At 45.4% G+C, this 27,131-nt stretch overlaps 1 protein-coding gene across 14 annotated transcripts in view; it reads left to right on the top strand.

Moving 5' to 3' along the window:
• The window catches only part of MEGF11 (multiple EGF like domains 11), a 387,570-nt gene extending 363,368 nt beyond the window's left edge, over positions 1–24,202 (top strand). For 6 of the 14 annotated variants that reach the window (XM_073304382.1, XM_073304376.1, XM_073304377.1 and 3 more), the window contains 3 exons: positions 6,902–6,958; positions 20,664–20,870; positions 21,320–24,202. In XM_073304382.1, coding sequence (XP_073160483.1) covers positions 6,902–6,958; positions 20,664–20,870; positions 21,320–21,480 — 425 coding nt within the window. In that variant the 3' untranslated portion in view covers positions 21,481–24,202. Of the gene's footprint in view, positions 1–6,901; positions 6,959–19,503; positions 20,871–21,319 lie in introns of those variants that run through there. The other 8 variants (XM_073304384.1, XM_073304379.1, XR_012154103.1 and 5 more) reach the window with 7 other exon arrangements.
• The last annotated feature ends 2,929 nt before the right edge of the window (positions 24,203–27,131 follow it).

Here is a 27,131-nt window from a genome sequence, read left to right as displayed (position 1 = left end):
AACTTCTAAGGAAGGAGATTCTACCACCTCCCTAGGTAACGCATTCCAGTGTTTCACCACCCTCCTAGTGAAAAAGTTTTTCCTAATATCCAACCTAAACCTCCCCCACTGCAACATGAGACCATTACTCCTTGTCCTATCCTCTTCTACCACTGAGAATAGTCTAGAACCATCCTCTTTGGAACCACCTCTCAGGTAGTTGAAAGCAGCTATCAAATCCCCCCTCATTCTTCTCTTCTGCAGACTAAACAATCCCAGTTCCCTCAGCCTCTCCTCATAAGTCATGTGTTCCAGACCCCTAATCATTTTTGTTGCCCTTCACTGGACTCTCTCCAATTTCTCCACATCCTTTTTGTAGTGTGGGGCCCAAAACTGGACACAGTACTCCAGATGAGGCCTCACCAATGTCGAATAGAGGGGAACGATCACGTCCCTCGATCTGCTGGCTATGCCCCTACTTATACATCCCAAAATGCCATTGGCCTTCTTGGCAACAAGGGCACACTGTTGACTCATATCCAGCTTCTCGTCCACTGTCACCCCTAGGACCTTTTCCGCAGAACTGCTGCCTAGCCATTCGGTCCCTAGTCTGTAACGGTGCATTGGATTCTTCCGTCCTAAGTGCAGGACCCTGCACTTATCCTTGTTGAACCTCATCAGATTTCTTTTGGCCCAATCCTCCAATTTGTGGGGTCCCTCTGTATCCTATCCCTACCTGCCACCGTATGTACCACTCCTCCTAGTTTAGTATCATCCGCAAATTTGCTGAGACTGCAATCCACACCATCCTCCAGACCATTTATGAAGATATTGAACAAAACCGGCCCCAGGACTGACCCTTGGGGCACTCCACTTGATACCGGCTGCCAACTAGACATGGAGCCATTGATCACTACCCGTTGAGCCCGACAATCTAGCCAACTTTATACCCACCTTATAGTGCATTCATCCAGCCCATACTTCTTTAACTTGCTGACAAGAAAGTTCCCCCCTCCCCCCAAGCCTGGGAGCCAGGGGAGCGGAGCAGGCTGGGGTGAGGTCACTCCACTTCCCCCAGCTCCCTCCCGTGGAGGCCTGGGGCCAGCCCCTCCTCCCCCCACTCCCCTCCCGTGGAGGCCGGGGGGGCTGCATAGGGCACCAAAATAGGTAGGGACGGCCCTGTGTAGCAGAGAGAAAGTGGGTGTGGGGGGATCTTGCTCATAGGGTTTTGGAAATTAGGTTGAATTGTGTTGATGTTACTCCTGTTAGTTTTCCGTTCATCTCTTTCAAATCTTGAGTCCAGATCGCTCCAACGAAAGAAACATTTCTGAAATATACTATGTGTATGGAACATACATATATGGAATACACATATGTATATGTATACATATACATGGGGATCAGTCAACCAGTGCTCCCTGGCTCAGTGGAAGGTGAGTTGATCATTATTTTGGTCCGTCTGGTATGCTGTTCAAAATAAAACTAGCAATTATATTGTCTTTGGCAGCTGCCTTACCACAGGGCACATACCAGTATGTGTCTAAAACATTAGTCATCATAGTTTTCTGTCACTTTTACCCAACATTTAGTGAACATGTGATATGTTCTGTTCTGGGCTCCGTGTGCTCTCTGTTCCTCTTCTCCGGCCTGGTTTGGTTTCTGTGTTTAGCTTATTAGGCATTAGAAAAGAGGGGAAAAGTCATGTAAATTACACTGGGAGGTTCTTTGAAAGGTCACATTTTTGATTTTGGAGGATAAGGAAATGACTGACATTGCATTAGGTAACAGAGACCTAACTTAAACTGCTGCAGTCCGAGGGTTAGTGTTTCACTAGGCAGACATCAGCCTTCCTCATGCCCATGCTGCATGCTGTATTCTTTCCTTTCACTCAGCTGCATTATGCTAACCAAGCCTGTTAATTCCTGGCCTTTCCATTTTAACTGTCCAACGATACGCAAATACACACTCACAGAAAACTTGGTAAGCAAGGAGACTCTCCAGAAGGTTCTTTCTGTTTACAAACTGGGCTTTACAGGCACAATTCTGCAAACCCTCATTCTAGCAAGTCATCCTTACATGAGTAGCCCCAGGGAGTTCAGTGGGACTTGTGCAGGTATGGTCCATTCATCTGGGTAGGGACTGTTTGCATGGTTAAGAGGTTGCAAGACTGAGTCCTGTGCATTCAGAAAAGCTTGGTCAAAAAAACAGTTAAAACCAATAGGTGAGGTGACTGTTAGAGATGGGCCCAGGCTGGATTTGGATGGGAACATTTGGGACGATCAGGGCGTCTGGATCATGAGCTTTGGCTCAGCCTCATCTCTACTTTTAATGAGAAATAGACAAATCTTAAATATAAAGGATATTTGCAAAGTTATGCAGCAAAATATTGACCTACCTGGTAACCTGGAAAGTAATTGGATAAGGCAGATCTCATTATTCCTATATTACCATAAGTGTGCGTGGTGGTTTGCAGACAAATAAAAGCTGAGGTCCCTGCTCCAAGCAGCTCACAAACTAAAGGCCAAATTCAGCTCTCAGTTGGAGTGACTCAGGAGTTATGTGTATTGCCAATGTCAATTGTACAAGTTACACTAAAGTTACACCAATGGAATTGAGATCAGAATCTGGCCCTCATGAAGAGTTACCGAGGGATTTCACAAAACTGGGTGCCTGGACAAGAAAGTGGCAGATGAAATTCAGTGTTGGTAAATGCAAAGTAATGAACATTGGAAAACATAATCCCAACTATACATACAAAATGGTGGGGTCTAAATTAGCTGTTACCACTCAAAAAAGATTTTGGAGTTACTGTGGATAGTTCTCTGAAAACATCTGCTCATTGTGCAGCAGCAGTCAAAAAAGCGAACAGGATGTTGGGAATCGTTAGGAAAGAGATAGTTAATAAGACAGAAAATATCATAATGCTGCTATGTAAGTCCATGGTATGCCCACATCTTGAATACTGTGTGCAGTTCTGGTCTCCCCATCTCAAAAAAGGTATATGAGAATTGGAAAAGTACAGAGAGGGGCAACAAAAAGTATTAAGCGTCTGGAATAGCTTCCATACAAGGAGAGATTAAAAGGACTGGGACTGTTCAGCTTGGAAAAGAGATGGCTAAGGGGGTGATGGAGGTCTATACATTCATGACTGGTAAAGAGAAAGTAAATAAGGACGTGTTATTTACTCCTTCACATAACACAAGAACCAGGGGTCAGCTGATTAAATTAATAGGCAGCAGGATTAAAACAAACATAAGGAAGTACTTCACACAATGCTCAGTCAGCCTGTGGAACTCATGGCTATGGGATGTTGTGAAGGCCAAAAGTATACCAGGGTTCAAAAAAGAATTAGATAAACTCGTGGAGGATAATTCCATCTGTGGCTGTTAGCTAAAATGGTCAGCATTGCAACTTCATGCTCTGGATGTCCCTAAACCTCTAATTGCCAGAAGCTGGGAGTGGATGACAAGGGATGGATCACTCGATAAATTGCCCATTCCGTCTGAAGCCTCTGGCACTGGCCACTGTTGGAAGACATGATACTGGGCTAGGTGGACCATTGGTCTGACCCAGTATAGCCATTCTTACTGTCTTAGCTAATCATCTATATTCTTAGTTTCTGAACTACCAAATTGCAGGAGTGTGTTAGTGGATCTAGACAACAGTCACCAATAGTTTATTCAGAAATCTTCATCAGGACGTTGGTTTAGATCTTCATAGGTGTAATGAAGAGATTTCTGTATACATCTCATGAGGGCACCCAGCATAGATAAAACAATACTGTACATAGTGTGACAAAGTTCCTCCTCTGCCTTATTGGTGGGTCCTGCGCTTATTGGCGGATTTGTTTGCCTCAGAGATTCACGGCAGCCCTTAGTTTGGCCACTTTTGCTAGTGGCTCAAACCTGCCGTTCACTCAGCTAACCTCATCACTGGCCAGCATGGGGAAAAGGAAGGAGAACAATCCCCACAGTCTCTGCTGGTCCACCTAGTGGGTCGGGGGACAGGCCAGGGACCTTCCCCTCTGGTGGGATCCACAGTCCAGGTCAACTCCTCCTGTATCCAATTGGGGGTATGGGGGGAACCCAGGCCGCGCTCTACTCCGGGTTCCAGCCCAGGGCCCTGTGGATCACAGCTGTCTACAGTGTTTCATATAACACCTGTGTGACAGCTACAACTCCCTGGGCTACTTCCCCATGGCATCCTCCCAACACCTTCTGTCTCCTCACCACAGGACCTTCCTCCTGATGCCAGATAGCGTTTGTACTCCTCAGACCTCCAGCAGCACATCCTCTCACTCTCAACTCCTTGCTCACCCCTCACTGACTGAAGTGAGGTCCTTTTTAAACCAGGTGCCCTGATTAGCCTGCCTTAATTGATTCTGGCAGCTTCTTAATTGGCTCCAGGTGTCCTAATTAGCCTGTCTGCCTTAATTGGTTCCAGCAAGTTCCTGATTGTTCTGGAACTGCCCGTTACCTTACCCAGGGAAAAGGGACCTGCTTAACCTGGGGCTAATATATCCGCCTTCTATCACTCTCCTGTAGCCATCTGGCCTGACCCTGTCACAGTAGATTGTCTTCATGTTTCAGTGAACAGGAGTGAGATTATTGTTGCTTGGGGTAAATCTTGACCTGATAAGTCACTAAATCATGCCGTTCCTCTCTACAGACATCATTATCTGCTCATTAATCCCTAACATCTACTGGGATAGCGCCCTACAGCATCGCTCCAATTTTCTTCCATGCTTGTTTTTTCTCTAAATATGGTGGCTTTAATCAATATTTTCAAGCCATTGGCAGGGACTCGGTCATGTTCTGAGGATTCTGAGCCACCAAGCAAGGTTGTTCCTCTCTGCTCTGTTACTGCTTTTGTAGGTCGGGGACTCTTCACATGATACTACTGCATTACATAAGCAGTGTCCCTTCCTATGGTCCCCACCCATTGCTCATTGTAGGCTCAGACTGCTGCTGCTCCCTTTATACTGGGATAACCCACTCTACCTCACTAATCCTCAAGTGAGGTATCTGCCACCATCTCTATTCCATACAGGCCGAACTTCTTATCTCCATCCCAATTACTATTTCATTGTAATCGGGCTCCTTCTCCTTGCCCAACCCTGCACAATACACTCCCCACCATTTGTTCTCCATCCCCACTTCTGCAACTGTGCTGGCCAGGTAGTTCTGCTCCTCGTGGCTGATGCTCTGAATGTTGACTCTTTCTACAGTTAGTCTGGACACTATTAAGGGCTCAATGTCCCCTTAAGGTAATGCCCCACATTTGGGAATGCTGTGGAGTTGCATACTCCACTTCAGAGGTGAAAGGCCTCCTGGCACACCACCAACCCCAGGGAAAGTGTGCCCACTTATATCTCCATTCATGCAAGCAGATGAGACTCTGGTACACACAAGGAGACACTGCACTGAGTGAGAAGATGCCATTTTTACACAGGTTCTTTCCACTTCAGCTGCACTAGAACCAGTTCTCCATTGCACTTGGAGCCCCTTTCTGCAACTCTGGCAAAATAAAAGGGCCTTCAAGAGGGCAAAAATAACCCCCAGGGAATACCCTATGTAAGAGGGCTCCCCCACTGGCCTAGAACTGCCAGAGCAGCCCTGTCCCGCTGCTCCCAGCTCCTGGAGGATATGCTGGCAGAGGATGGAGGGCGAGAAAGAGGCAGGCTGGGACAGGAAGGTGGTTCATAGCGGGCTCTGGGAAGCAAAGCTCCAGAATACAGGGAGCACTATGGTGGTGCAGAGCCACCTTTGCCCTGCCCCTCAAGCCCCCTTTCCTGTGCTCTGCTCAGGGATGGAGTAGTTGTGAATCAGGGCCAATGGCTTTTAACTTTGGACTGTCGGTAACCTAAGGGCAATGGTGACTTATTCAGTGAAAAACAAGGCTGCAGCCACCACCTCTGGCATGAAGGAGGAGCCGTGTGGATACTGCAGGTTGCTGCTGTGGGGTGGGTGGGTGAAAGATCGTTCTTGTTCCCTGCAGAGACCAAGGACACTTCAGGATGAATAGTTAGGAGAATCCTTGAACGTCTTATTCACAGGGCTTCTCTAACAACATAGCTTGGTTCCTTGATTGTGAATTTTAGAAGTTATAGCGATATGGTGCTATTTCTGTAACCGAGTTTGCATTGGCTCTGCTAGACTGTAAGAAATGCCAGACGATGGAGTTAAGAAGAATTTAGGAGCTATTGTTGGTGTTCTCTTAAGCCTGATTGTTACCTGGGGTGATTTTAAGCAACACCAGTTGGTAAAATCAAATAGGATCCCCTCCCAAACAAGTAACTTGAGTGGCATGTTCCTATGGAATTTTATAAGTCAATTTCTTTGAAATTGGCAGCCCGCTGTAAATTGCTACACTTTCAGCCATCTGTGCAGCCACTTCAGGATAATCGTCTTGTCTGTTTATTAAATCATGTGCAGATTTTAAAGTGAAGTCAACATCTCTGAACCAAAGCTAGTGAATAGATAACTTTCAAATCCACAGATGAAACGTCCCCTAAAATTAACTGTCTTGCAATCTAAACTGGTCCATAATCTGAAACTTCTAGTGTTATATTGGTTTGTTTGCGGTGTTTCGGTTTTGTGTTTTGCATACATCTAAACTAATTGCTTCACTAGTGAGCTTATCAGCAGGGTGTCTCCCTGCTCTCCTGAAGGATGGTCCAATGTGATGTGCTGATTCAGGAAAGCGTTCCTATTCAGAGAAACTCTTAAGTATGAGCTTAACTTCAAGCATGTGCTTAAGTCCCGTTGAAGTCAAAGTGGGGCTCGAGCACCTGTTTAAAGCTAAGCCCGTGCCGAGGGTCCTTGATGCACAGAGGGGAAAGAGTATATGCTACGCATTAGTCAGAGCACTCCAGTTTACATAAATATTCATTTGTTTTCCATTATATATCATTTTTATGCAGGTGCTTGTGGGATGGATAGACGTCAGAACACATACATAATGGAAAAAAGCTTCAAAGGTATAGTATCGAATGCCTGCAGTAACCCTGGCAAGGAGTTTGGCAGGAGGGTTGTGGTAGAAGAGGTGAGATAGGAATCCTGAACACCTGAAAAATGGTTGCCTGTGAAAAGAAAGCAGCAGAATGATGAGGTACAAAATATACCTTAATGGCTCAGTGAGTGGCCCTCTTGACTTTGAGCCAGAGGTGTATGACCCTTAAATTATGGATGCAAGTCTTCACAAGGTCATAGGCTTAATAACTAGTGTAATACTTGAGGGGGTGCTGCACTGCTGTTGTCATTTGGATGAGTTGGTAAACCAAGATGTGTCTAGCTAGGTAGAAGTTAAAGGTCCCTAGCACAGTTGAAGACCCTAAGCCTGCATAACTACCAAGGCTTTGAGGAACAATTGCTGAACGTGTAATGGCTGCTGTGTATGCCTGCTAAGTCACTACGGTCACTTAACGTATTGCATGGTAAAGCTCTTTAGGAGACCTTTCAGTGTGCACAAAACTATTATAAAAACAAACTGCCTTCTATCAAAGCAGTGTGAGCTACCCAAAGAGAATGTATACAACAGGCATTTTAATCAGTTACTACAGCATTAAATAATTAAACGAACACTGAGCTGAATGCAACTTGGAACGGTGGAGCACACAGGACTTGCCTGAACACCGCTCAGACCCGAGCCCAGCTTCCTTTATATGTCAGAAACCCAGGGGCTGCTTTATTTCTAATTGACTTGGGTTATTCAGGTTTTGAAGGTGAGAATCCCACACATAATGAGCCCTGAGCCCACAAACCCTTCCTCGGACAAGACACCCATTGACTTCCATGAACCTTTGGGTCAGTGAGGACTGTAGGGTTGGTCCAGAAGGTGAAACAAGGGGGACTCAGTATCCCTCTAGAACAGGGGTCGGCAACCTTTTAGAAGTGGTGTGCCGAGTCTTCATTTATTCACTTTAATTTAAGGTTTTGCATGCCAATAATACATTTTAATGTTTTTAGAAGGTCTCTCGCGATAAGTCTATATATTATATAACTAAACTATTGTCGTCAGTAAACAAGGTTTTCAAAATGTTTAAGAAGCTTCATTTAAAATTAAATTAAAATGCTGATCTTACACCGCCGGCCCGCTCAGCCCGCTGCCAGCCTGGGGTTCCGTTCATCTAGGCCAGCAGCGGGCTGAGCAGGGCCTGCGGCCGGGACCCTGGCTGGCAAGGGGCAGGCAGCCAGAACCCCAGACCGGCAGTGGGCTGAGCGGGGCTGGTGGCCGGGACCCCAGACCGGCAGGGGGCTGAGCAGCTCAGCCCGCTGCCACTCAGCCCACTGCCAGTCTGGGGTTCCGTCCGCTGGCTCCTGCCAGCCAGGGTCCCGGCTGCCAGCTCCACTCAGCCCGCTGCCGGTCTGGAGTCCCGGCCCTGTCCACATAGAGTAGGTACCTACCTTCTCCCTGGTTCTAGCCATTCTCTTCCTCTCTCTGCACTGAGCTGAGGATGGGAGCGTGCTGAGAACAGGGCTGGGGGTGAAGGAGCAGGCTGAGGGTTGGGGTGCAGGGTCTGGCCAGGAGCTAGAATGAGGGAGGGGGCTCAGGGTTGGGGCAGGAGGTTTGGGGGTGGAGCGCTTACCTGGGCAGCTCCCATTTGGTGCGAGGAGTGCAGGTGGGAATGTGGGAGGGGTGTGTGTGCAGGAGCTCCCGTTTGGTGCTCAGGGTGGGAGTGGGGATGTGGGGGGTGTGTAAGGAGGGTGCAGGAGTCAGGGCAGGGGGCTCGGTATGTGGGGGGGGGTGCCGTAGTCAGGGCTGGGGTTGTGGGGGGGGTGCAGGGGTGAAGACAGAGGGCTGGGGGTGTGAGGGGGAGGTGCAGGGGTCAGGGCAGGGGGCTGGAGGGGATATGCCCTGATTCCACCCCCTTCCCCAAGGTCCCCGGAGCGGAGAGCACACTGCAACTCCGCTTTTACCTCTCCCGCTCCGTAGCAAGGGCCGTCAGCTGATCGGCCGCAGGGAGGGAGAGAAGGAGGGGCAGGAACCCTGCACGCTGGGGGAAGAGGCAGAGGGAGGGGGACGCTTGCCTGCCCCGCAAGGAGAGAGCGGGGGGCGGAAAAGAGCGGGCCAGGCCAGGCAGGATTTTTAGTGGCATGCTGCTGTCTGCCCGGGTCCAGCGGACAGCAGCGTGCCATTAAAAATTGGCTTGCGCGCCCTGTTTGCCGACCCCTGCTCTAGAATATGCAGGTTTATGAGGCCAAAATCTCAGCTGGTGTTGACTTCAATGGAGCCACCTCAGTTTGCACCATCTGAGAATTTGGCCCTGTGTGTTGATTTGGGGAACTAAATATTTGACAGTCTCCTTCAATAAGATACTTGGCAAGCTTACTTGTGCAAGTTGTCCTTACATGAAACCAAATGGGACTGCCTATGTGAGTAAGGGTTGCAGGATCTGGCCCTTTTTAATTAAATTGAGGGAAGATGGCCCATGAGTATGAAACATGTATATGGCAATGACCAGCCCTTAGAGGTATATTACTAGCCCTCAGCCAGGCCTAGAAAATGAAAATATTTTTTGCTCATAAAAATAACTAATATAATATGTAGGAAAAGATTGGTTTATCCCATTGCCTTAAATGAGAGTACTTAGTACAGCTTCAAGGAAACTCACTATACAAGAACTGTCAAAATATTAAGAGAAAAAATGTTAGTTTTCCATGTTTTTCCTTGTTCCATTGACTGGTAGTGCTTCCAGTGACGTGACTGATATTTCTGTTCAGTAAAAGCCCCTTTATCTTCCAATGAAAGAAAATCTACTGTACAATTAATTACTCACAGTTTCATCAAAGAAACTATCAGTACAAAAGTAGATTAAAATCACCATTTATTTTTACAAAGTGAAAATAATGATATAAACACACAGTCTGAATTCACACCCACACACCTCATAATTAGGCTGAAGAAGAGTTGTGTGTAAGGTCAAAAGCTTGTCCCTTTCACCAGCAGAAGATGGCCCAATAAAAGTTATTACCTCACCTATCCTGTCTCTATAATTAAGCTTGGCAGAATTCAAATTTTTATTGTTTTATAATTTCAACGGATAATATTGATGTTTATTTTTAAGCTTTTTTTCTGGTGTTGATTTCATTTTTCACAATTATGGGGGATTAGGCAATACAGTGACCGTAGACACTGATATTCAAAAAGTTAAAAATTTAGAACCCTTAAGGCACAAAGTGTCAGTGTCACATGTCAAAATATACAAAGTAAATATCCTTAAATCAAACTCTAATAAGCTCTCAAGCGGCATTCATCTTATTTGCCGAGCTTCAGATTTTGATGATCATTGATGAAAATTTGTGTGTATGGTGAAATCAACATTTACCGATAAAAATCAAATCCTTCCAAGCCTAGCCATAATATATAGAGAGAGCTACGTAGATATGACTACATATGTGAAGATAAAGAAGCACAGCCACAGTGGGCTATGGAAGTTACATATTTCATTACATATTTAGAATTTTAGCCTTTTTCTTTACATGGTTAGTTCACTTTGCTTGTTGCTGTTCAAAATTCACACCTGCAAGTGGTCCAGTCCACTAAGAATTCCGTTACTTCTCTTGGCAGTAAAGGTCTTCATCAGTTGTTTGATCACTATATATTGCAGCTGACTGCAATAAGCAATGAGACAGGGCTGGATTTTCGAAGGAACTTAGGTGCCTGCAGATGCAGATAGGCAGCTGGTGGGATTTTCAAAAGGGGCTGTGATGGGATGTCAAAAGAACAGCACCCTGGGCCACAGCTGCACTCAGTGGGCTGAGCTCAGTAGGTGTGAGTGGAATTCTGCCCATTGACACCAGCAAGGCAGGTGGGGTTGCACAGGAGTGTCCGGTTTTATGGTTTGCGGGCAGTCACTCTTTGTAGGTTAGCCTCAGCACTGTACAGCACATAGGGAGCTGGGTCACAGACATCTACCTGGTCATGAGGGTTTCCCCAGAACACTATCAGTAATTTGTATCGGGTTAATGTGATCTGTGCATCAGGTATTCAGAGTAACAGGCTTTCTGCAGCGAACAGGCATTTAAACGACCGCCTACTGAGAATGCGGTCTGGTTACTGGCGTGCTGGGCCCCTGGGGGGGAGGGGTGAGAAAGCGGGAGGGGAAGAGAGAAAGAACTCCTGGACTGTAGGCAGTACACTGCTATCGCTCTTAATCCAGCAAGTGTTTTCTTTTCATAGAAGGCCATATATGAAACATCCAGTGAGTTCAGTTCTGTGCAGGGACACGTTCTACTCACAGTATCCAGGCTACTGATCTGTACATAACTCTCCGAACCCATCTTCTGCCCCTGAGAGAGGGAGCATGCCTGCAGGCTGAGTCACTCAGAGAAGACAGTTCCCGCTCCAGGGCAATTGGAGTCACACAGAGAAAAGCTTTGGCCTTTATCCCCCTAACCATGTGTGTAAGTCACGGTTGCTTTGGCAAGGGTTCACCTGAGCCCTGTTGGCGGTGGAAATCCAGATCACTCAGTGTGGACAAATTGTGCCAGGCTGTCCTACTGCTGCACATACACAGAGAGGAAACGTAAAGAAACATTGATACAAAATGCTGACACCTGATCCTGCAGACCCTACTCACCCAAGTCTCCCAGCAATGGGATGACTAACATGAGTAGGGCTTGGAGAATCAGGCCATTAAGCCTTTTATTTCCAAGTAAGGGACGTAGCATTCTTTTTGTTATTGATTGTGTGACAGCAGCACCTAGAGGCCCCAGTCTCAGTCAGGGCCCCGTCGTGCTGGCAGCAGTACAGAGACAAAGTAAGAGATCCTCCTTGCCCTGAAGAGCTTACAGTTTAAACAGAGGGGCAGAGAGAGGAAGTGGCTTACCCAAGGTCACTCACAGCTCAGTGGTAGAGCTAGGAATAGAAGTGTCTGGACTCCCAAGGCTGTCCCTTGCCACGAGACCACGCTTGTCTCCTAGCTTAGTTCTGCATCTGCCCATGTCAATTGTTTCTGGAGAAAACCTGCTTTGCATTTTAAAATGATTTTTTCGTTCTTGGCAGATGAGTTCAGAGAGTCACGTACAGCTCGGCAGCAGAGAGCGGGTGACAGAAGCAACCATAAAAAGGAGGAAGCTAGCACAATTAGGTGTATTGTGAACACGGCTGCATTCCCGTTCTCCCATCTCATCCCCTTTCTTCTTGTTTTGCTCTGAGTCTGCTTTAAAACGGCTTCTAATGATAAGTAACTCAGTGAAGTCTGCAATCCTCTTAAACTGTGTTTTGCGTGGGTATGTATTTTGGGTGTGGGTGGATGGAAATTGTCATGGCCTGTCTCATCAGACACTTTCTTCAGGTTCAAGTGCCCAGGGAGTCTGCTGTTTATTATTGGATGAATTCTGCCTTTCCCCTAGCCATTGGTGTTCTTTCCACACCTCTGCTCTTATTGTTGCTCCGTCTGGTCTAGCAAAGAATTCATTCTGATTTTTCAGCAGTAGCCAGACTGGTTTTATTCTTAGTCATTTCTTGTTGCTCGCCAATTTCTTTCAATGTTCAGCATTTACAAGAGTGATTCATGCTTTTGAAAGCCACCATCAACCACTCTGGGCTTTGAACATTTCAGTCTGGCAAAACACTTAGCTGATTTGCACAGGCCAGCTTTGCACACACACAGAGATTCATATGCCCGCCCTTGCCAGTTAAAAGCGTGGCTGGATTGTGGCTGGACAGACCCAGGCTTGGTTCCAGTGGCACCTCTGCAGCAAAACATTCAACCTGTTTCATTTACTAGTTGCAAATTCCACCAACACAAAAGGGACTTGGACTCAAAGCCCTGGCCGCTGCCTCTGTGCTGGCTACTTAGAGCAGACATGATGTAACCTTCAGTGCAGGGCTTGAGTCTCAGAGCTCCCTATGCAGCTTCCTGTGGTGAGAGAGAGAAGTCCCTTTCCTGTGTCCTTCCATTAGGAAGGCAGTGACTCTGTCTGTAATGCAGGTTCAAAGAGTCCAGGTGCCCTGAGCTATCCGACCTGGAGTCATCCTGTCCCCAGTATCTGGTCTGATGCCAGCTTCCCGTAGTGAGGAAACGGGTGGAAGATGCATCGGAGCAGTGAAGGCCTCAAAAGCTGTATTGCCAACATCAAGTGCTCAAAAATCATGAGTTGGGCCCCAAAATGAGATTGGCTTAGAAATTTGTGAGACTTAAAGAAATAATCGGAGTTTGGTTCTTGCGATTCGTCGGCTGGTGTTTGCGCCTTTAGGGGTCACCGTTACAAACGTTTCTTTGCGACCGCAGGGGCTAGAAACTTGCTATATTTTTTAGATGAAAGCAGAGACTCTTCTTTGAGTTGTGTGCCTATGGGTGCTCCCCTTCAGGTGCGCATGCACCTTTCGAGCCCTTGATAGGAGAGTTTTCCACTGGCAGTGCCTGTTCAGCTCGCTTATGCCTCCTTGTGCCAAACACTGAGATGACACAGAGGTGCACGGGTGAATTGCCCTCAGTTCCTCCTCTACCACATTGGCCTGAGATGCACGCCTAGCATGCCTGTCTGGAGCATACCTCAGCTATTTTGTATTCTTCTTATAGTTGTTTAAAATTAGTTAGTATAGTCAGTGGTTAGTAGGCATTATAGTTAGTAACTAGTCAGACATGCGGCCGACATAGTGGGTTTTCACCCACAAAAGCTTATGCTCCAATACATCTGTTAGTCTATAAGGTGCCACAGGACTCTTTGCCGCTTATATAGTTAGTAAGTGTCAGTTGTGAGAGGACAGATTTTTTTTTCCTCCCCTCTCTCTTCTTGGGGAGTCTTGTCTTCCTGGTGTAAAATGCTGCCTCTTCTGCTGGGAGGCTGTACCCGTGAGCGTCGGCCGCTCTAAGGGTGTCCATTGTTGTGGGGGGTCCCATGTCTCCCACAAGTGGAATTTCCTCCTAGACCACAAGTCTAGGGCAAGAAAGAACAGGGAGACTCCGCTCAGACTGTTCATGATGGAGCACTCACTTCGACCAGTGTCTGAGTCAAGACACGAGAGACACGCCCCGCCAGTACATCTGTCATCGGACAGATCCAGCTCCCCTTTCACCTTGGCACAGGCTTCCCCTCAGAAGGGCAGGCCAGTGGAGCTTCTGAGAAGACTCCCAAAAACGGGAGCATGGACTCTCCTTTGAAGGAGCCTGCTCCCCAAAAGCCCAGACCCCCTGCGAAATCTACAGCCTCCAAAGCCTTGACCTCTCGGCCCAGTACCGCTGAGCCGGCAGTCTCCTCCTCTGGTCCTGGTAGAGCCAGAAGGCCCCAGAGCTCAAGGGAGAGATGGCTCTAATATGGCTTCAGTACCCTCTACCAGGGACAAAGAAGGCAAGCATAAGTGTCCCAGTCCAGTACCACCACTGGCACCTACCCGTTTGGCACCCTTAGTACCTAGCAAGCAGTGGCACCAGACGTGACTGGCATCTGCATTGGTATGCCCGCCATTGACAGTACTGTCATCTTCAGCTACTGCATCCTTGGCTACCCTCTTGGTACCGATTCCCCACTCAGCACCACAAGAGTTTAGACGTGCAAGGGACCCGCCATAATGGAGGAGCTGGAATCCCTGTTCCTCGTGGGTACGTAGCACCTTTTGGTACTGAGACCTCGGTCTCCAGACTGCTACCATTTCCCTGGTACCGCAGGACTCTCCACCCTTTTCAATGGGGGCTCCTCCACTGGACCATGTTGAAGAGAATGGAGGGAACTTCATCAGTCTCTTCTATTTCAGTCCAGGGTCCCCCAACATATCCTGTCAGGAACCCGTTCTTTGACCGTCACAGGGAAGATTGCAACCATCATCAAGAATTGTGGAACCAACCCTTCATCCCACCACAAGTCCCATATGGGCCCTCCCATACTTGGGCTGCTTACCGACAAAAATTCTCCAGACCACCGATACCATCTCAAAGGGAGACTACGATTGTTCAGTCCTCTCCTCTCCAGGAGATGTTTGAGGAACAAGAGGCCAGGGCAGATAAGAAGCCACACCTCAAACACCTATTTCATCCTGCAGATGAAGTGGTTATGCCTCCACCACCTTCCAGGGCCAACGATTTTCAATAGTATTAGGACCTCAGAAAGAGGGTAGCTGACACTCCTCACTTCCACTTGAAGACGTCAGGGATTCACAACACAAGCTGTTGGATATCATACAGTCAGCAACGTGCACCCGGGTGGCGTTACCCATCAATGAGGCGCTCCTGGATCCAGCTAAGATTATGTGCAAACACCTGCTACTATTCCACTAATGTATAAAAAAGTATTACATTCCCCCTTGAGGACACTGATTTCTTGTTCACGCACCCTCCATCTAACTCCCTAATCGTGGATGCGGTAAATGTGCAGTGCAGGCAACACTTCTCCAGGTCTGCTCCACATGACAAGAACCAAAAGAGACTGGATCTCTTTGGATGGAAGTTCTGTTCATCAGCAACCCTAATTCATCAGGGAATTAAAATATGAAGAGCAGACATTCCTCTGATTTCTATTTGTGTCCTATTTAATATATTTATTGAACATAAATGCAAAATATAGAAGTGCTGGTTATGATCCCGTAGTTAAGGTTGAGTTTTGCACTTAAATCAAGGATTCAACCACTTTGTATAAAAAATACAGCATACCTAGAGTTGGTCAGAATGTTTTTGTCAAAACGGTTTTCCATTGGTTTAACAAAACTGAAATCTTTCATGAAATCATATCAGTTTTGACAGCATTTCATTTAGGGAAAAACCTGAACACTTCTGGAATGAAAAGTTTTGATTTTTCATTTCTAAATTATTTTAATTTTGACATTTACTTTATTTTATAAATATAAAAATTCAATAAAAGGCGTGAAACGTTCTGATGTATCATGAAACATTAAACATTCCAAATGTATCAAAAAGAAACATTCGGATTAATTTGAAATGAACATTTTTTTTTCAGAATTTCATTTCACACAAAAAAGTTGAAAATTTTGACAGTTTGTTCTGATTCTGGGTGATTTTATTTTTTAAATCTTGATTTTTTTTGTGTGTGTGTGATAGGAAATTATTTTTACCAGCTCTTAGTAACACCCCCTCCCAAAAAAAAAAACCCAACACGAATTCTTTGAGCACAGAATGAATTTTCTGCAAATTATATGAAAATTGGTAAATTGATTTGAGTTAAAATTTTTAAATGGGTCTTGTAACAAATTTAGCACCTCATGTCAGACGTTTTTTTCCTCCCAAATCATCTTAACAAAATAACACAGACTTTTCCAATCCTCTTAGAGTTAAAACTCATTGAGCTCTAGCGCATATTATACCTAGCTGATGATGGCTCCCAAGTGCAACATGTTTCCAAATACATGCTGTGCTCTATAAATTACATCCTGTTCAGAGTGAAGGGTCAAGTCTCTTTGTTTAGTTAGGCACATAACTCCCATTAATGTCAGCAGGAATCATCCCTTTGGGATACTGCTTCTCCATGCCCACTGCTAAAGGCATTTGGACACAGAATGGTCCAAATTAATCTATATGGTGTGAGTGACACTTCTCCAATACTTTATGGCATAAATCCATTGATTTCACTAGTTACTTCTGATTTACACAGCTCTGAGGCCCTGCTTGCACTTTAGTTATGGTTCTCACAGCAGTTCTTTGTAAACCCTCATTTGGGAGATACAAATATCTGAGCCAGATTGAATCGTGTTCACTGTAAGGTGGGAATTTGGTCTGGGTTAGAGCCAATGTGCACATTTTCAAATAAGAAACAGCACAGATTAGTTCGGCTGTTTACTTGCTCCAGGCAGAACAGAAATAAATGTTTTTAAAAGTTGTAGGTGAAATTGTTCTGCCAGAACCTACTTTTCAAGAGTTTAATCCCCAAACCTGTGCAGATCAGGTCTGTTCTGGGGCTTCGGGCAGCTCCAGCCAGTGGACTCTTGGGCAGTTTGAAATCTGCTGGTTATCTTTTCATCTTGCTTTGACCTTTATGATGATCTTGTTGATCCTTAAGGCTACAGAGCCCCATTGATTCCTGCCTTTCGTCTCCTGTGTACACCCATTCATCAGCATGAATAGGGCGAGGGAAGTAGGTTTGCTACATTCTCACTTTACTTGATTAAACAGTTTCTGTTTCCATAGAATTTATAGCCCATTTTTATTAAGGTCTGTCCATCAATTCCTTGTGAAGGGTAATGTGTCAAATGAACAGTCTTTGCTATGAATATTTACGAGCCACTAGAGGATGTCTTTTGCTGACCGCTAGCTGGGGCTTCCTTTTGCTAGAATGGAATAAAAACAATGTTCCTGATACTGCAATCCTAGTCAGGGACTGTCCCTCTGAAGTGCTGAGCACTCCCCCATTGAGGTGAAACCAACTGAAGCCAAGAGCACTCAGCATCTTACAGGATCAGGCCCCTCAATCCTCACTCAGACAAAATTCCCACTGAAGTCAGTGAGAGTTTTGCCCTGGTAAGGGCTGCAGAATTGGGCCTAACGCTATAGCACAGGTCCTTTCATTCTAGGGCTTTCCATTTCTTTGCATGATTCCTGTATTCTTTGTGTATCATCCCTCAGCTTTTTAGGCAGGAATGCACGACAGACCTTTATTAACTCAAATGCAGTGTGAAAGGGACAAAACTCGAAGTAGCTGGTGCATGGGAGGTTTTGATCTTTTGGGGTCTGATCCATTGCACATTGAAGGGATTGGAAAGCTTCCTGCTGTTTTCACTGGATGCTGAACCAGACTCTTAAAGTCAGAGGGCCAAATTCTGTTCCCATTCACACCAGTGTAAATCTGGAGTAACTTTTGTAGTGAGTGAGGTCACTCCACACTTCCATTGATGTAACAGAGCAGAATCGATTTGTTTTATATCCTTCCAAACCTGTAGTTTTGTAATGGTCAGAGAGCTTTAATTTGATTGTTGTATGCACTGCACTGGTACCAGGTTCCTGCAGTGTTCTCATCCCCTGTGTATGCGCCTTGTGGATCTGGTCTGTGGAGCTAAGCTCCCCAAGTCTCTCCTTGCTAGTCTGCTAGCCTGCTCGTTCTCCCCAAACTCCCCTGCTGGTCTCATCCCGCTTGACTTCTCACCAGAGGTTTAAGAACCAAATGTTACGGTGAAGGTCCATTGTTGCTCAGAATCCAGTGCTCATACAAAATGCACTCTTGCAGGTTTACTTGGACACTGTGAAGGGTTGCAAATAACTGAAAAATCAGCTGTGGTTGTCAAAAGAAGGAATGTGCATTTTGTGATGCAGGATTCTGGAATTGTTTTTGCCCTGCTGTTAGCTTTCTTGCTACACAGATCAATCCTGCTAATGCTTAGTCACACGAGTAATTAATGACAGCCAGTGGGATGGTTGTAAGAGCAAGGGTTTGCAGGATCAGGCCCTGGGGGCTTGCAAAGTTTGGAAATGCTCTGTGGGTCGCCTGGTCATGAGCATGAGTTAATAGGCTTCTGCTCAACTCCTCCTGTGTGAGATTCACAGTTTAGCTGGCATAGGGATGCCGTTAATTTTTGATGTGTGGTTTTTGCTCTGTCACAGACCTTCGTTGAAATGGGAAGGACAAAATATTTGTCAAACAGATGCTGCATAGAGAGGGTTCCAGAATTCTGTTGTCAATCGAAGATCTCCTTCTGGAGTTCGAAGCCAAGCATCAGAATAGAAATAGGAAAGTACAGACAGCATGAATGCCCCCCCCTTCCTCCAGACCCCCATGTGGAAGGGACTCTGTATGTTGAGTTGCCTTTTCCAAAGGGAGGGCATCCCTCTGGTCCAAAGAGCTGTATGGGAGGAGCAGGCAGCCAGGGTGGAGGGGAAGACACATTGCCTCAGATCCTCAAAGGTATTTAGAAACCGAACTTGCACTGATTTCAGTTAGGTGCCTAAATACCTTTGAAGATCTGGGCCCTTGTCCTGATGGTACCACGCTGTCAGGAAGGGATGGGGAGGTGTAGCAGGGCCCTGGAACATTGCAGAGACACACACACAAAAGCAATGGTAGGTGTCCCAACCAGCAGGTAGGATCAGGCACTGAATCAGTGAGCAAACTTTCCCACAAGGATGTGTACCAAGACTGTGTCCGTGAAGAGAGGAGATTGAGTTTGCTCCCTGCTGACCTCAGCTGAGGAGCTGATCCTACAAGATACCAGGTGCCCTCATCCCCTTGAGTAGGAGTCAAGAGCTTTCAGCACCTCACAGGATCAGGGGATGCTTTTTGGTTCATGTATTATCCCAACAGCATTATCCCACAGGTGGGGGCTGTACTCGACTCTGCATACGCACGAACTCCTGGCACGGCATCCCCAAAGTTTATATGGAGATGGTTACACAACAGATTAAAGGGAACATACGATACTGGGTCAGACCAAAGGTCCATCTAGCCCAGTATCCTGTCTTCTGACAGTGGCCAATGCCAGGTGCTTCAGAGGAAACAAACAGAACAGGTCATCATCAAATGACAAAGTGTCTCATAGTAGTGGAAACAAATAGCAGCAGAGAAATATTTTTAAAGGGGAAGAGATGTCTTTGTTGTCTGTTTATTTCTTAACCTGAATTTCTCTTTTTGTCTCCCATACTAGACAGCGGGGGCAACTGGGAATTCAGATATTTTGCAAGTCCCACCGTTGCACCGGGCGTGTTTCATAGATACCAGGATCTGCCTTTGTACTGTAAACCAGCACAAGAAAATGCCTCGCCTTTCATTGCATCGCTCTAGTTCTAAATTACTGAAAATGCACAGCAGCCGGACTGCACACAGCAGCAATGGCACGTTATTGAAAGTCACTGTTAAGACTTCTTTATTCTTTCTTTTTTTATTCTTTTTAAATAGCACGACTGGCACTACTGTTTGTACACGGCTGAAATTCTCAGGCCAGTTTCAGGACTGGGTAGTTCTTGGCGGCTTCCTTATCTCATGCCAACCTTTCTCTCCTCCTATAATTTTGCCTGTGTTACAGTCTGATGTATTTATTTCTTATTGGGGGAAGGGAACGATCAGTGTTTACAGCATCAAAAAAACCCAAGAGACATAAGATGGGCTTCATCCCACTGCAGAGCCTGAAGAATTTCTCTGAGAGCAGGGGTCTCCCCTACAGAATTTTTATCATCAGAAGGGAACATGAAGAAGAAATCTAATCCTTCCAGTGCTGGATAGCCCCTGAAATTACATCTGACAGAGAACCACTAACCACTTTGATTGATGCAGTTCTAGGCTGCTGGAAAAATTAATTTTCAAACATACGACATTTGATGTTGACTGCAGCTCAGGATGCTAACCCTGTAGCTTGTCTAGAATACCAAGCACCGACAGAAATGACTACTTTCAAAGCTGGCTCAGAGCAAACCTGTGCATGCTTCCCTGGGTCAGTGCATATCAAGAAAGGATGACGTTAGCACTTAGGTCCTTGAGGGTTATGGAGGGCTGGGGAAAGTTGCCATCTGAAATTAAATGATGTTGCCAAATAGTGTAATGAAGGGCAGTTAGACCCGTTCACAGGAATGGCCTTGGTACCAAGTACGGTTTTCCTACTAAATGTTGAGGAGATGGATTGTGGATGAGTTTGGATAAAGGGATGATTTACAGAGGTCATGCTCTGGATGTGCCCAAAGCATAAGTGTTGGATTTTTGTACTAGATGCCTCAACGGTTAAAGTTCTTCCCCCGCTCTGCAGAGGTTGGGTTGCAGCCATTCCCGTCTATCTGCCCTTTCTAAGAAATCTGCTCTGTTCTTGTTTTGCAGAGTATATGAAAGAATCTGTGTGTAGTTCAAGCACCTGCTCTCTGAACAGCAGCGAAAACCCATACGCCACCATTAAGGATCCACCCATCTTGACATGTAAACACTCGGAGAGCAGTTATGTGGAAATGAAATCACCCATTCACAGGGATTCACCCTACTCAGAAATGCCAACCTCATCAAAGACTAATAAAAATATATATGAAGTTGGTAAGTGTCCTAGATAACCAAGGAAGCTCAGTAGTTCAACAGGAGCAAAATTAGTTTTAGCATTTTTCTCTCTTGAGTTTTACATTAGGAGCAGAGGTCATTGGGTTTTGGCAGAATCAAGAGACAGCTGTGCTTTATGGGACAGGGACGGTGCTGATTTTCCTATCTAGGGTCCCAAGTTTGGGATCAAAGAGGAACACAATCCTTCTGTGTGCTTGCTTGTTTTTAAACTGTTTTGAGTTTCAAATCCCAATTGCAAGATTAAAAAAGAAATGGCAGATCGTTTGAAAGTGTTCTTTGCCGTGCCCTTGGAACTAAATCCGGAGTAGCAGAAAGCGTTGGGAAAGGATTTGCCTGTACGCATGTGTTAACGTGAGCATGTAAAACTCTTGACTATCAGCACTAGCAGCCTGCTAGCCATTGTAACCCATTTTTCATTGTATCTTCAGAGCCCACTGTCAGTGTGGTCCAAGAAGCCCGTGGTCGTAGTGTTAATTACAACCAGAATCCATATGACCTGCCTAGGAACAGCCACATTCCTAGTCATTATGACCTTCTCCCTGTAAGACACAGCCCTACCCATGGGGCATCTTGGGACAAGCAGTCTTAAAGGGATACGCTTCGCTGTCGCAATGTGCTGCGAACATTCTCTTTGACTAAATGAAAGAAACGAAGACAATCCTTTTTGGTTTTGCAATATGCTGCCGTGACTTGAAATAGTATTATACAAGGAACCTAACCTAACAGAACATTCGTTCGGGCCAACTACTGCTGCATGATATTGAAAAAGATGTTTTTATACTGATCACAGAAAAATAAAGAACCATCATCTCCATCTGACTGGAACAATTACTCAAGGAAGTCCAGTCAAAGACTCTACAGACTGTGTTCTATTAACTGTAAACTAAAAGCAACCCACCCGCCCCCCAATTGTAAGTACTTACAGCTACAGATGTACATTTCTACCATCCACATAAAGAGACCTTTACTGTTAGAAACAAGATGTCTAAAAAGATGCTGGAATATATTTTACATACGCATCGTGGAAAAGGATACACACACAAAAAACAGGAAAGACTGAATTTGTAATCCTTGGGTCATGCTGTCGTCATATCCATTCTGTGTACATGTCAATTTTATTCGTGGTAAATTAGTTTTGTAATTTCCTGTTTCTAGTGGCTGCCAAGAGATTTTAGTAGAGGACTATTATGTATACACCGTCTGTGGTTATTCTCAATGCCTCATGCTCATTCTAAGCAATGTAAATCTTCATAAGTCTCCAGTGATCTTTAACCATAGAGCTCATCTGAACAGTGTGTCTCATGCCCAACATATATACCAATAGCCATGCTGGGCCGGGCCAGGCCAGACCAGTGGTCCATCTAGCCCAGTATCCTGTCTTCCGACAGTGGCCAATGCCAGGTGCCCCAGAGGGAATGAACAGAACAGGGCAATCATCGAGTGATCCATCCCCTGTCGTCCAGGCCCAGCATCTGGCAGTCAGATGCTTAGGGATACATTTTTAACAACCTATGGAAGCCTTTGATTGTTGGTGGTATTTTATTTGGCCTTATACAGCTGCTACTTTATTCGATACAGTGGCCCAGACTGTCAACTGCTCTAAATTGGCACATAGCTTCAGTGACTTCGATGGCGCTATGCAGATTCACCGCAGCTGAGAAGCCGTTCCACTGCCAATGTGTCAAAAATCTAGCCCTGTTTCTGTTCTGCACCCAAACCAATGCTTTCTAAGCCATCATGGGGTTTCTAGACCATCTTTACAAGCCATTGCATTATAGCTAAATTAATTGCATGCCATTTATAATAAACCCTTTAATTTCATCGGCATTACCATGTCATACAACTTTATCCATCGCTGAGTCTACCTGAAATGTCATTAAACTGAGCTGTGACCAGATTTCCTTCTTAAACAGCTGTTTGTGGAATAATTACCATGAGGTTTGCCTTGGAATAAGGTTTGCTTTGGAATAAGCCTCCCGGATTATTTTTTGTAGTCCTTCTTGACATAGAAAATACAATACTTGCTATTAAGCAGTTTCTTGTAGCTCTTGAGCATGAAGTAGTATGATGCTAAGTATGTAATTTCATTAGGCAAATGCGGGAGTAGCAAATTGATTGCATCTTAAATATAAAAAAGTCTGTTGCATTTTTGCTGTTCTGATGGAACTATAAGAGAAAGAAAAGCAACTGTGATCAGTTTGTTAAAGCATGAATTGATTAGTAAAAAATACTAATGCAGGAAATAGCGGCCTAAGGGCCTCGTAGTAAAATTCAGAGCCTTTTCACCTCTAGATCACCGGTTTGAATCTGGCTCCAGCTGGGAGTCACTGTGAGTGGATGACAAACCTACGTGAAATGAACTGGTCCGGGGGCCAGCATAGTTCCTGGTAGACAGGAGTTTAGTGTCATATGGAGAAGCCCATTGCAGTCTGAACCCTTGATGGCACTCGCCAGGAGCTGAACGTGCTGAGGAGACTGAACGACCTGCTCAGCGCTGGGATCGAGGCCTAGTGCCAGGGCAGTGCAAAGAAGCCTGCATTGATGCTGACCGAGCCTGTGCTGTATTTCTTTGGGCTTCACTACTGTCAATCCAGTAACGCACTAAATACTCTTGTCAAGGGGTGGGGAGAAGCCCTGGCAACACAGCCAGGAATCTTTGGAAAGCTGGAATCTTTCGTGGGCATCGGTGGGCACACTTTCTGAAACCCGTTATGCAGCTGGCAACTTCTGCAGTTCAGACGGCTGAACTAACTCCAGAGAGCTCTTTCCCCACAGGGTTAAAAAGAAGCTGATCTTCATGTTGCAAGGAATACATAGATATTTACATAAATGCTGCATGGGTGCATGGGGGCAGATGAGTGATCAGCAATAGTAATTTTGCAGAAAAGCCTTATTCAAGATGTAATTAGACATTATTTTGTAGGGCCAGGTAGGGATATATTTTACTTAGCATATAGAAAGACTTACCTCAGAAATCTCAATAAAAAGGCAGTTAGGCTCTTGTTAGAGACTTACCATACATCTAGCACAAGCAGTGTAAGCGGCAAGCCTAAACAATGTATGTGTTGTGTTTCTGTACAGTATGAGATGGGACTTCGGAGAGCAGCGATATGCTTGACTTTTTCAAAGCTGGATTTCCAAACCAAATGAAAGGAGGTGCACAGAGTTTAACAGAAGGGGTAAAAATACATTCTTGTACATTAGCATTACTTTAGAAAATAGACATTGAAATGGCAATACTTTTTTAAAGCAAGACAGATTTGTAATAGATTTGTTCACTGTGCTAAGGTACTATACCTTGTACAAAATAAATGGAGTTTCTCTCAATGTGCCCTTCTCAAACGTACTCATTTCCAGCCTGAACATGTTGGAGGCATGAACTTTCTCTGTACCACAGGACTGGTTACCGAAGGGCCTACATTTGCCTACCCAAACAACTCCGAGAACATTCAAGCCAATGTCAGGCAAGTAAGATAGAAAAGTTGATTTCAACAGTTCTGAGAATGAGTGAATCTCAAATCCAAAATGAAGTAAATCAGAGAATAATTCCTAAGCCAGGGGCTAGTCACACCCTAGCTTGAAAGCAAACTAAGTACCAGGTAAGTACCTTTTCATCAATTGCTCTGGCAACTCTTACTTGCCCATAAGTTGAACATGCGTGAGCAGACTGGAGCATCATAATGGTGCTGTCAAAGGCTGACCCAGCTCACATAGAGCTGTAAGAGCTATTTCAAACAAGGTGCAACTGTCAGGTCCCTTTACGCTTTTCCTGCAGTAAGCTGAGGCTGCGATCCTGCAACAGACATGACTGTCAAGGCTAAGATTTTGTCATGGACAGGTGACAGGCAATAAACAAAAACTCACGGAAGCCGTGACCTGTCTGTGACTTTTGCTGCTGCAGCTCCATGGTTTTGCCTGCTACCATGGTGGCTGGGACTGGGACCTGTGGGGCTCCTCCTCTCTCCCCTGCACATGCCAGGCTGTCCTCTGTTGCTGGAAGCCTGAGGGACCCCTGAGGAGGCTGTCACCCGTTGCTGGCTGCCAGCTCCAGACCCACGGCCCCAGGGGCGGAAGCAGAAAATGTCATGGTCCCTGGAAATCCCGGATTCCGTGACACAAATGTAGCCTTAATTATTGTACACAGCTGTACTCACAGGGAGCTCCATAGACTTCAGCTGGTTCACTGTAGTCCATCCATGTGGTGTACACTGCAGTGGCAGGGCCTAGTCTATCATATGTATTAATGCTAATCAGTAAATTACAAGCTAAATTGTGCAGCAGAAGCAGCTACAGAATTAAGCTCTCTCCATGGCAGTATAGTGAACTGCTAAACTGAGACTTTCAATACTTGCAATTCAAATGTCCAAAAAAAAAATCTTGTTAACCAAAGCCACACATACGCCTCTTATTTGCCAAACCCCACTCCCTACGCTATTCAACGCTGGAAATTCATCAGGTTTAAACAGCTAGATGTAAGTAATTGTAATAAGATGCTATAGACAATAATTCTGCACCCTTTACCACAAATACAAGATGGAAACTACTGGTGCTTGCAATATGGGTTTATAATTGCTAAGATTTGGGCTTTCAAAAAAAGTGTGTAAGTAAAGGCTTCTGCTAGATCAACCCTATTTTATAATTTAATGAAAACTTTAGAGGCCCCCCCCCCCCAAGCTTATGCAGGTGCCCCAGTGCTATATATTATAATGAAAGGTCACCCGTGTGAGAAGATTCAGTGTCACGTACACTGCTGAGAGCTTAATCTGTAATGGAAGAGCAGTAAGGACCCTGCTGGGTCATTTGTTCAGCACCAGCTCAGAAGGAACCATGAACGCTCATGAACGCTTAAAGGGACTTCTTTATTCCTTGGGGGTTTACCCAGCTGCATAATGAACAAGACCAACCCTGCTTACAGGTGGGTGCGATCAGAGCTTAACATGGTGCTACATATTTGGACAAAACATATTGCAGAGATGGGCACTACCCTGCAAAAGCTTGCAATGGGTAAGAACTTGCCTCTAGTATACAAACAAGCACAGTTGCCTTTGTTATATTTGAAATATGTATAATTTAGTATTTTTCTTGAGTATTTCATGGAATTTATCATTCCATCTTGCAGCAATCCATGAGATGTACAGAACCTAGGTGGTTGTTTTTTTCCTGCAAGGGATTCTTGTGTGAGATTCTGTGCCTGGATTGTTACGGTTATCCTACCCTTTTTTGCACCAATAATGCAGCACAGCGCAGGAGGCAATTTTGGAGTCACCCTCCATGCTAAAAAGGGGCCAAGTGGGGAGACTTCAGTGAGAATTTCTGCACTTTGGTGGGTTTCACTTTTTCCCTGGCATCAGCAAGGAAATGGTATGTTTTACATAAGGTATGTTAAGCCTTAGCATGGCCATCTGTTTCCTGGGAGGTGAATTATTGAGCTGGACAGTCATAACAACAAAAGTTTGAGGGGGAAAGTGAAAAGGCTTCCAGTGTTTGCAGTTCGTGCTACAGCCATGTGAGAAGGTCATTGTCTATGTCCTTTACCAAGTCTTGTACGAAATACTAGGAGACTACTCTAGTGGTCACAACCATTGGCAGGGGCTTCCCTGTAATTTCTTATCAGAAACCCTACCAGGCACTAGCTCAGTGGTGACTCAGAAGGATGAATGCCACCTGTTGGATCACCAGGAGTACTGCCTTCCACACTGTTTTCCTTACAAGTCTCCCCTCTGTACTGACCAGGCATGAGGCTGCTTAGAACAGCGCTCACTGTCCCTAACACTGGCGAAGGTAACACCTTACCCACTTCTAGTGCACCAAGATTAACTTTGGCTGGAAGGAACTGAAAGAATTGAAGAAAGAGCTGGCAGGGCGTTGCATTTGATCTCCAATACTCCTGCTAGTTTTCTTGGCTACATGACCATTATTTGAAAGAAAGCTTGCAGAAGCTGTTTACAAGTGAAAATGATGGAACCATTGGACAAGGCACAGAGTGCAGTTGAGGGCACAAACAAATGTATATGGTGAATGTGTGTGTCACTAAAACAGACAACTGCAGGCCTGGATTCAAAACACTTCAACGTGTGCAGGTGAGAGACTAATTGAGCAGCATTGTCCCTTCCGTTTTCAGTTGCTTTAGGTGTACTTCAGTTGTACCTTTGGAAATTCTTCCATGACCATGCACATCTGTAATTGCATACATAACATGTACCCTGAAAGACCCCTCGTTTTGCCAAGATGAACTCCAGT

The sequence above is a fragment of the Lepidochelys kempii genome, chromosome 10 (genome assembly GCF_965140265.1).
Source record: "Lepidochelys kempii isolate rLepKem1 chromosome 10, rLepKem1.hap2, whole genome shotgun sequence".
NCBI lineage: Eukaryota > Metazoa > Chordata > Testudines > Cheloniidae > Lepidochelys > Lepidochelys kempii.
The sequence above is the reverse complement of the archived record's forward strand: the minus strand, read 5'-3'. Positions and strand labels throughout refer to the sequence as shown.